Raw genomic sequence first — 11015 nt, 5'->3', positions numbered from 1 at the left:
CAGACCTCCAGCAGGCACTCAAAGAAATATCTTCAGTCCCGACACAACCCACCAGTTCCGCCCCTACCTCACCCTCATCCCTCTTGGGCCCGCCAAACAAAAATAAAGTCACACTGAAGAGAGAGTGACCAGAGCTCCTGCTTTGCAGATCAGTCAGTGGATATCTGATTGTCACTCACAGGGTTGGGCCCTTAATCCTATTGTTTCTCCGACAGGATTACTCTCTGTGATCCCCCTCTCCCTGTGGCTGCATGTGAGAGAAAGGCCAGATTAGGGGGATTAGCGTGTATCCTCCTGACTTGTCAAACTGGGATATAAGGGACCAGTGACTTTTTTGGGGGACTCTGAATGAGGAGAGGCAGAGAGGTGCCTGAAGAAGAGGTCATGAAAGGCAGTGAACAAGCTAAAATTCCTGAGAGGACAATGTGATTTGTTTGCTTTTGTTCCCTCAAACTGGGCTGAAAGGTTCAAAGGGCCAGCCCCAAGAAGAGAACGCCAAGTCAGGAGAGATGGAGGGAAGGAGGAAGAGGGGTGGAGGGGCTTTTTACAGACTGATTTCATATCACTACAAAGAAGGTCATGACAGCCATGTACCACTTGTTCCAGACCCGGCAAAGGCTTTCTGTTCTTTCATGGCAAACTACTGGCAATGAAAGGTCCCTTACAGTCCAACATATCCCACAACCCTTTTGCCTGTTACTTTATGTGAGGTATGTGGCTAGCCAGCTAGCTGGCTGCTATGCTAACAAAACAAAGGAGCACGTTTTCCTAAAATTTGTAAAGTTACGGGATCTAAATAAAGAATAATCCTTAGGCCAGACGGTCTCATTTTAGTTAGGCCTTCACGGCCTAAGCGGTTGCCGGGCCAGCTAAAATTACATATTCTAATAAACCTCTTGTAAGTTATCCTAGAGGATTTATTTGTTCACATTTTCTCCGACTGTTCTTCCATAAGCCAATAAATTGGAGGTGAATAGAATACATTTTTGCTCACATTGGTAAAAACCTACATTAAAAAAATCCCTATTTCTGGAATCTGTATCCTGACTCAGGATAATCCACACAAAATGCTATAGAAAGTAGAAAATAGTACAGACATTCAAATGGAAATTTGTCTTATTCAATATAAATATGACAAAACTTCTTTGTTTAACCATCCGCCATACTGTCTATGCTGCACAGGGCAGGGCTGGATTAGCCCCCGAGGAAGCTTGGGGCAAAGATGATCTGGAGCCACTAAACATGTAATTATTTGGCAGATGCTTTTATCCAACTTGGATTTAAAACTTGCCCAAGGACACTTCCACTAGGGGACGAGAAGTTGGTACCAAATTCAGAATCCTACAATTATTAGTGGACAACCTGCTTGCTTCTTGAACCACAGCTGCCATTCCTCTCATGCTCTGTGCATTGTGCTTGCATCAGTCAGTTGGGATTACTTAGTGGTTGCTTGAGTAGAATTCTGCACCCTGTAAATGATAAGATTATGGGTTTTTAAACTAGACTGTAACTTAAGACCCCCCACAAGATGGGGCCTTCATATTATGTAATATGTGAATTTATTTAGTTATTACTCCCATTTTGTCTACTGCTGTTAACATCATATTTATCATAAAGTGACCCTTATAGTTTTGGCTATACATATAAAACTGGACAGTTGTTAGTAATTATATTAGTAATTACATAGTTTCCGATTCCGTCTCGCCAAAGTATTTCTTTGAAATCACTTGTCCCTTGTGCTGAGGGAAAATTGACTCCGCCTGCCTCGTGACAGAGGACGCATGCGCAAGAGAAAGCACTAGTTTAGAGTGACAATAGCAAGAGCCAATCGCTGTCCTAAAACAGTTAACGTTCATGAATCCACCAATGGCAGAAAGCCAAAGTGATCTACGCTAACAACTGTTGAAATTTAGCTAGACTTGTTTTGCTTTGGTTAGCCAAGGAACCGATGTTTTTTTAATAATGTCAAAGTTAATTACTAGTTTAATGAAAAATCTCTAACATTTTTTGCAATGGTCTCAATAAATCTCGACGCTGAACGGGAAAATTCAGCGATGGCAACCAAAGTGGCAGAGGTAACAGCTGACCGAGGTTTTTTTGACAGTTAGCTTCCGCTAGTTAGTTTCACAACTAGAATTAGCGACCACATAAACTTAGCTAGCACGTTAGCTAAAGTTTTTTCTAATGTTTCGATTGCTCGGTACAAGTTTGTTGGTTGGGTAGTTATAAAAACTGTCTTCTTGTAGGCCAGGTTTCGTATTCACGTTGATGTAACAATACACTAAACAGTTACTGATACTTTACAACTTCTGAGTGAGATAATCAATCACAACCACATTTCTTGTACATTAAAGTAACAAAATAATGGTCTATGGGATCATCCCCGGTTATACCTCACTGTTTACCTCAGTACTAATGAAGTATAACGTTAGGTTTTTGAATACCTCATCTTTGTGTACTGTGCAAGAGCCACAGTACTCTGCCTAGTGAGTACACTGTGTTCGAGCTACAATACACTGGAGAATAGTGAGCTGAGGAAGTAACCATCTCAAAAGTTCGTACTGTGTAGCCTGCAGGGGCCTTTACCACTTAACTTGGGTTTGCTGATATCACGAATCTTCCTTTTAACTTGATTAGATCATCATTATAATCTGTTCTGCACAGCTAAAATGCTCTGGGTCAGTTTAACTAAAGAGGATCAGCAAACCGAACACTGATAAGACCACTGGTAAAACTGATTCATCATTCCCACAGGATCCTCATAGGGAACTGATTTTACATTGGAGTGTCAAAAAAGCTTATGAAGATTAATGGATATTTCTGTGCATCAGTAATTGAAAGAATTTTAAATTAGTTTTAACTTAATAATTGGATTTATATCCTCGCATTCTTAAAGGGTGAGAAGTTTATATAGTATACAGTACAGTATAATTGTACGTAGTTTATATTTGCTGAACGTGTTCCGAAAGTTGATTTGGCATCGGTTTTTAATCCAGTTTCCACTCCAGTTTCCTCCCACACTCCAAAAACATGAATGTTAGGTTAATTGGTGACTCTAAATTGCTACTAGGTATCAATTTGATTGTGAATGATTGTTGCTTAATTCTCTCTGTGTTGGAGATAGACTGGTGACCTATCCTATGCTTTTTACCGGAAGTTTGAAATAGTTTGAAATTGCGCTATAATCCATCCATCCATTATCTGTCACCGCTTATTCAATTTGGGTTGAGGGGGGCTATCCCAGCTGTGATCAGGTAAGAGGTGGGGTATAACCTGGATAGGTTGCCAGTCTATCTCAGGGCCACAGAGAGACATACACAGACAAACAATTATTTGCACTCGCATTCACACGTAGGGGAAATTATAGATTCACCATTTAACCTAACATGCATGTCTTTGTACCGTGTGAGGAAACCAGAGTACCCGGAGGAAATCCACACAAGCATGGGGAGAACAATCACAGAAAAGAACGCAGTTGGCCAAGGCGCAAACCCACAACCTTTTAGTTGTGTGACTGCGGCACTAACCACGCCACCACTTTGCTGCTATGCTATAATTCAAATATTTTATAAAGGCATAGTAGGTCAGTGGTAGAGCATTGGATTTGGGTGCAAATCCCATCACACCTGATGTGGCTCCGCTCATCCACCAAGGGCCAATTTGGTGCCGGTCCCATCCCCGTATAAAAATGGGAAGGTGGCCGGAAAAACATCCGGCAAAAATATGCATGCCAAATCGACATGCGGAACACGTTCCTCTGTAGTGGCCTCTAAAGAGACAAGCCGAAAGCAGCTGATTTATAATATTTTATGACATTTGTCAGGGAATCTTTATTTGTAGTATTATGCAAAATATTCTCCTGTGGCAAAGAGCAGCAGATTTTTATTTCTTTAAATGTTCCTTTTGTTACTTGTGTCAGTTTTCAGTTTATTTCAGAGGAAATTGTGGGTTTGTTCTTTTTCCATGGAAGGTAGATACAGTCTCTACTTGGCCTTTTCAGGCATGAGTTGGACCCAACTAATGCTACCAGGGGTTCTAAATGGAAGGGGTAAATTTAATTAATGCAAACAGACATTTTTATCATGGAGAGTAATTATGGATGGACATAAGATATTTGATATGATATGGCACAGTCCTAGTAAACATCTTATTATCATTCCTTCTTCTTTTGCCACCTGATCATGAATTTCATTGCAGATGAATTTTCAGTGGCCAAATGTTGTATCCTGATATCAGTAACCAAACTTATTTGCTCACACACAGTGATGAGTGATAACATTATAGCAGTAACAAATACAGTATACTGGTTTGTATGGTTGCCCTGAAAACCCGGTAATAATCAACACATATTAGAGTAAAGTTACTCCAGAAAGTACAGACATATGCTGGCATGTTTTTCGTCATGCCTTTGCTTAGAGCTGGCTGGTGGCACATCAACTGCTTGTATTTATTAGCCGAGGAACAGTCCCAGATTAAAAAAGAAAAGTGGTTTGATTGGCTTCAGACAAATTAAGCTTTATTAGCTAAATGAATTGAACTTAAACAATGGGGAATCTGCATAGAACGGGCAGACTCTGAGATAAACACAGTGTTAGAAATATAAAATAAAAGTAATATATAAAACAACACAAAAAACATATGGTTTAAAATCTGGTAATCCCTGTGTATGCCACAGCTGACCCTGTTAACTCTAGGTTTTCCTCTGGCAGGTTTATGTAAAAAACGTTGGGTATGTTAATGAGAAGCAATGTCATTAGAACCCTAATCGAAGTACAGCTGTCAGAAGTGAAAGGTTTAAATACAGCTTGGTTAAACACAAATTTAAATTCAGTTTTACACAATTTTGAACATCTAACTTCAATATGCATTTTCTCTTTTAGTCCAGTTAGTTTGGTTTGATGATATGAAATTCCAGAAAGATAGTAAGAAATGTTTTGGAATGTCAGCTAATTTATTAGAGTTAATAGCACAGTTATTGTTGAGGTAGGAGGGCAGGAGTACAGTGTATCCAATTGTTTACAAATGTAACACATCAGAGCTTGTTTTTGTTATCATCCTACCACAATGTTGTTTCTAACAGAACTTTGCTTGAGATGGTTCACATAAGCACTCTGTAAATTAAGCACTTTGTATAAGTGTAAGATAATATTTACAATAAGAAATTATAAGGGTGTTATGCCTAAAAAAGGTGTGTAATATTTAGTAGCAGCTGGGATATTATTGTCATGAGTCAGAAAAAAACAGCTCACTGGTTTACGATGTGCTGGCATTGCCAGAAAGTGTCACCAAATTGTAAAAATAAATGCCCGGCTCTTGTTATTGCTGTGTCACAATGCTAGATGTTGTTTCCATACCAGATTTGTGTGTTTGTGTATTTACAGGAAAGGTTGGTCTGCCAGGGAGTAAACAACCAGAGCTACATATGTGAGACGGGTCACTGCTGTGGAGAGACACAGTGCTGCAGCTACTACTACGAACTGTGGTGTAGGTGACCTGCTTCTTCTTTGTTTATTCTGTGTTTAAATAGTCCCTCTACATGTCTGTAAAGCAGGAATGTGCAAAATAAAATATAAATGAGCCTATATTTCCATACTGATACAATGTGCATCTGCTGTCTTTTTATTCTTTCAACAAATGTAAAATTTTAAGTAAGGAACTCTGATGTGGACAAAGGGAAGGATGAAAATATGGAGCAGATGTTTGTTAGAGGTCAGGAGTCCTACCAGTTAGACGAGTGGAGCTGGGCTCTAAGTCTAATCTGCCATTCACATTCTTCACTTGTTTACTGCTTGGCTGCCTGTTTGACTTTGCTGTTGCAGGTGCACCAGTGTGGCTTTCAGCAAGAACTCCTCTTTGATCTTTCTTTAATTTTAAAGAGGCAGGTTTTGGTCTTAGCTTTTTTTAATACAATGAGTGCATTTACATGGACTTAAGTAAACAGTCGGCTTTCTCATGAACAGTGACTTTTTTTCGTTCACTACAAAGATGTAAAATCTTTGAGCCAAGCCTCCAAAATAAGTCGAAGATGGAGGAAAAATCATGTTACTCTTCTGTTAGCATATATACGCGAATTTCCAGTAACCAACTTAAGTGCATGTAAACACTGTTCCACAATTACCAGAGAAAGATGATTTCTCTGAAAATTTTCATGTAAACATAGTAAAGGAATATCACGGCCAAGCTTTTCCCCCAAGGGGAACGTGTTAAGGGGCATTACTAATAACTGAGACGGTGTCAGATCTCACTGCTTTTTCAGTACTGACCTAAATATATTTGTAGCACCTATTGTAGACACCACTCACTGAAAGCTGGCACAAAATAGTTTTTATTTTATCCACTTCAGATAACAGTTTCATTTTTTTTTTAAGAAAATAAATGTTCAAAATTTGGTTTGTTCATACACCAAGCTGTAGGGCAGTTATAGATGAACCCATTAATATAGATGTGGTCTTTTTAGATTTTTTGTGTCTTGTCTATCAGTATGTGTATTAAATGTGTTTTGGTACATGGACTGTGGGATCCCTGCAGGGTTCTGGTTGGTGTGGACACTGATTATCATCCTGACTCTGTCTTGTGCGTGTCACCACTGGCGATCCAAGCAGCGCTTCCAGCAGCAGCGGCGGCAAAACGAGATCAACCTCATTGCCTACAGAGAGGCTCACAACAACTCTCAGCTTCCTCTCTATCTCAGTAAGTAGCAGAGTGACTGGAGCTGTGGGTGTCAAGCTGCTGCTTCTAAACAGTTTTGATTACAGAGAGACATCACTGGCCACACATTACACATGTTTGTACCTAATTGTCAACCTAAATCACCTACATAGAATTTATGCAAGCACACGACAAAAAATAGATTTTCCATGTCAATCTTATGTATGTATACATGTATGGGTGCTGATCTGGATCTATGCTGAACGTAAATTATTTTTTTTCAACCTGCTGTTGTTGCAGCTGCTCTCTTAGAGTTCAACACTGCTGCTTAGGAGGGTCAAAATTGGAATTTGTGAATTATGTTCTGCACTTATATAGCGCTTTTCTACCTATTGGTACTCAAAGCGCTTTACACTGCTTCTTATTCACCCATTCACACTCACACACACACACTGATGGGGGGAGCTGCTATGCAGCTGGCCAACGCTCACATTGAGCAACTAAGTTGGGGTTCAGTGTCTTGCTCAAGGACACTTCGCTGGACACTGGAGGAGCCAGGGATTGAACCGACATCTGTGAGATTGGTGGACAACCGTTCTACCTTCCTGCGCCACAGTCGCATGTGACAAACCATTTAGACACACAAGACTATGACTCTGAGTTTAGATATTGAGGTCGGCAAAATGTGATAAGCTCCTACATGATTTATCAGGAGCAAAGGCAGAGTACTAAACATTCAACTAGCAGCTTCTTATTTTCAGAGCTTACTGCTGTATTTTCTTATTATACTGACAAAGATTTAGGTTCTTTCAGCTGTTACTGATGAACATGAACCATAATGTTAGTTAAACTATCTCTCTGTTACTGTAGAGAGGCACCCAGGGATTGTGAAGGAAGATGCTCCAATCTGGAACACCGTCATACATCCTCATGTGAACTGATTGGTTTAATGGAGCTACAGTATCAAAGTAGTGAATGTCTATACTCTAGAGCATCTGGAAATTTCAGAAGTAGCATTCTCATTGCTATTTTTGTGTTTACATCAGATCAACAACATACTGTAAACCAATATTCTTGTTTCTGAAGTATATATCCTTTATTTAGGGTTAAAATAAAAGCCCTTTTGTTTTTGTAATTTTGGTGGTTAATTAATTTTTACTGTAGATAAGAAGGTAGGTTGGAAGGTTGGACTCAGATTGACAGGTGCAAAATTGTAAACCACTACAGAATATTACATTTCACTGGGAGATACCATCTTATTGGCTGCTCTAATTGTTCCTCTCCTCTACACTAATTGCAAAAACATCCCTTCTTAAATTTTCTTTACTCTGGCAGCATTCCTTCAGCCAATATGGCAGCGCAGCTGTTGTGAATAAACTATTTCAGTGTATTTTATTATTATAGAGTGTGTGTGCTCGTGCGCTCGCGCGTGTGTGTGTGTGTGTGTGCACATGATACACAGGCATGTAAAGATATTGGTGCAGAGAAAAGAGTTAGAATAAAGAATTGAGCAAATTTAATTATCTCAGGTTTACCACTAAGAAATGTACAAAACCTGAAGATGTGTGAATGTTTTTTAAAACTCCTATCATACCTAATTGATACCTGTGTATTTTTTTCTAGGATTCTTACCCACCTATCTGCTGCCAGACTATGAAGAGGTGGTCAATCGCCCAGCCACACCTCCTCCTCCCTACACCCCTCTCCAGTCAGCACCTCCACTTACAGAGCCACCTGAGGAATTTCCTTGTCCCCACTCAGCTGTCTCCATTCCTATAGGTATTGACACAGCTCCCCTTGCTACTCCAGAGGTCGGGCAGGCCCACCTCCACAGCGCTTACAACCCCCACAAGGACTCATCAACGCCATGCAGGTACAGGCGCTTCACAGGGGATTCAGGAATTGAAGTTTGTGATGACCAGCTGCTGTGGGATCAGCACAGCTTTTTAGAAAGAGAAGAAGAGAGAGAGGAAGAGTCAGTAGCACAAATGGAGGACCCATGTGATCACTATGAACTCAGGACTTTTGAAGAAGGCCACATGCAGTCATTGATGATTAATGGTACGGTCATTAATGAAAATGCAGATGGACACACAGCTTTGGAACCAGAACAACAGTCTGTTAGATAATCCGCAAGAATGATTTTAATATCTGCAGAAAATTCTGCGTCAGCCATTGATGCAATATTGTACCTTTGGTGCTCAGGGGATTGGTCTTTAACAGACCTGGAGACAAATGAAAGGTATGAAATATTTAAACAGTTTTCATAAAAATTGAAACTACTGTTGAAGCAGATCCTATGTCAAGTTTGTCTTCTCTATATGCTGAAGCTGCAGTTTGGACATTTGTTTCTCATGTAGATTAGCTTTAACAGATGCAGCACTGATATTCATGCTCATTAGCTTAGTTTTATATAGGCTTTGCTGAACGGTTGCTGTGCCCTGTGTTAACTGAAGGAGCTCTGTCACTGACTGCAGGATTACACTAGTATATTGTATCTGCTAGGGTTCACTAATCTGATCGTATATGCCCTGAGATAATATCAGTGGCAAAGCCATATACTGAACTCTCTAAACTCTGGTACAGTAACTAGAGCTTGAAGAGTGCTGATATTTTTGGTTAATATTAATACTTGAAAATTCTTTTATTGCAGTAACTATTTATCAAAAGATATATGATCTTATTTACATAAATACCAACATGACCAGTTTTAATAAGATTTGTGCAAGATTTACAAACCAAAATATGTGGAAGTGGATGTAAAGGAGTTCTTGTTTTTAGGTGATATATGATGATGAATTAAAATCGGCCTGCTTTTTTATTGGTAGCCAAAATTTCTCATCTGTTCATCTGTTCCAACAGCTCAGCTTGTTGCAACTTGTTTAGAAAATCATTAATTGCTTCATCCAAACAAGCATAGATTGAACAGCCAGGCCACAGTACTTACAAAGAACCTCACAGGAACTCTGTATACAAATATTTTGCACTAATACTGTACATGAAGTTTTCTCACTCATTGAATCATTAAACCCACCTTTCTGAAAACCTGTGCATTTGTGATTATGCTGTCTTCAGCTGTTTTGTGTGGTTTGTACATCACTTATAATAAATTACATTTTCTATTAACAAATTAACAAATCATCTTACATTTACAGTCAATTCACACCTGGTATAGAGAATGTGAAGTCACTGCATGTTACCTTTTAGGGGACATGGACACTAACTTGTGATCTATTTGAACTTTATACCTGTGTCTGCTAGAGTGATCAGAATAGGATACTTATAAATATTTTGTTTAGATGAAAAGTTTGAATCATTCTAATTTTGATGGAAGTGGGAAGAGAAGAAGTGTTGATGCTGACAGTGTGATTTAAAGTTAATCAGTTACAGGCATACATTTACTTAATACTGCTACACTGGGGGTGGAGTTAAAGGGCTCGAATTTCAGGTTACTTTGTGAGTCACAAACTCCCAGCATCATTGACTTGCCTTTAGTTAAACCAAAAGCTTTTCTACCACTTACCATATACAGTAGTCTGTGCAGGGAGAGAGGCAAACTGACATGTGCCTTGGTAGTTACTCCCAGTTTCAGGGATTATTGCAAAATATGCTTCTAGAAAACTGCTGAATTACTAATTGAAAAAAATGTTGAAAGTACATCAAAGACAGTCTTGTGTTGGCAGATTTGTAAAAAACCTGCTGGGTTATTTTTAATACGATTACTATAATTTGGAAACATCAATAGCTGGTTAAGTATTGTCTGCAAACAGACCTTTTGAACTCATCAAGTGTTAACTAATATTAGTCAATCAACAGTGTCTCAAATGTTTAAAGATTGTTAATGGTAAAGCACCAGCAGCGTACCAAGGATTGATCTTTTTCGGTTCACCTTATCCATTTTGAAATTACCATTACCAGTCTGAGTCTGCAATCACACTTTTTAAAGCCATCGTGATGCGATGTATAGCACCATGTACAGTAACCTCTGTGTAAAAGATAGAAAGAAGGACTCTCAAAGCTCTGGAGCCCTTTTGACCAAGACTTGATCGTTGATTAACCCTTCAGTGTCTTCAGTCATAGCATCTTCATATTTGCCAAGTTTGGGTATTTAAAATCTGCAAACATCACCATCAGTATGTTTATTGTGAAGGCACACACCGAGAATGTGTTGGAAAGTTTTCGTTGTAATCCATATGAAGGAACTGACTACGCAGCTGAGATCTTCAGCACCATGTATCATCTCTTGAATCCAATTATCTTTGTCTGTTGCCTTTTGCATAAAATAGTCATTATATCAGGTGATTTTTGTTTTGTTTAAATTTATTTGTATTCACTTTCAATTTGCTTATTTTCGATTATTTAATAGT

The 11015-nt window shown here is 39.0% G+C and overlaps 1 protein-coding gene across 1 annotated transcript; it reads left to right on the top strand.

Moving 5' to 3' along the window:
* The first annotated feature begins 1874 nt into the window (after positions 1 to 1874).
* Positions 1875 to 9693, top strand: wbp1la (WW domain binding protein 1-like a). The gene is made up of 4 exons (XM_067528169.1): positions 1875 to 2075; positions 5382 to 5484; positions 6529 to 6690; positions 8272 to 9693. The coding sequence occupies exons 1-4, from the start codon at positions 2013 to 2015 to the stop codon at positions 8775 to 8777; spliced, it is 834 nt and encodes a 277-aa protein (XP_067384270.1). The 5' UTR covers positions 1875 to 2012; the 3' UTR covers positions 8778 to 9693.
* Positions 9694 to 11015: the final 1322 nt, after the last annotated feature.

The sequence above is a fragment of the Channa argus genome, chromosome 1 (assembly GCF_033026475.1).
Source record: "Channa argus isolate prfri chromosome 1, Channa argus male v1.0, whole genome shotgun sequence".
NCBI classification, from domain to species: Eukaryota; Metazoa; Chordata; class Actinopteri; order Anabantiformes; family Channidae; genus Channa; species Channa argus.
This window is presented reverse-complemented; position numbering and strand designations above follow the sequence as displayed.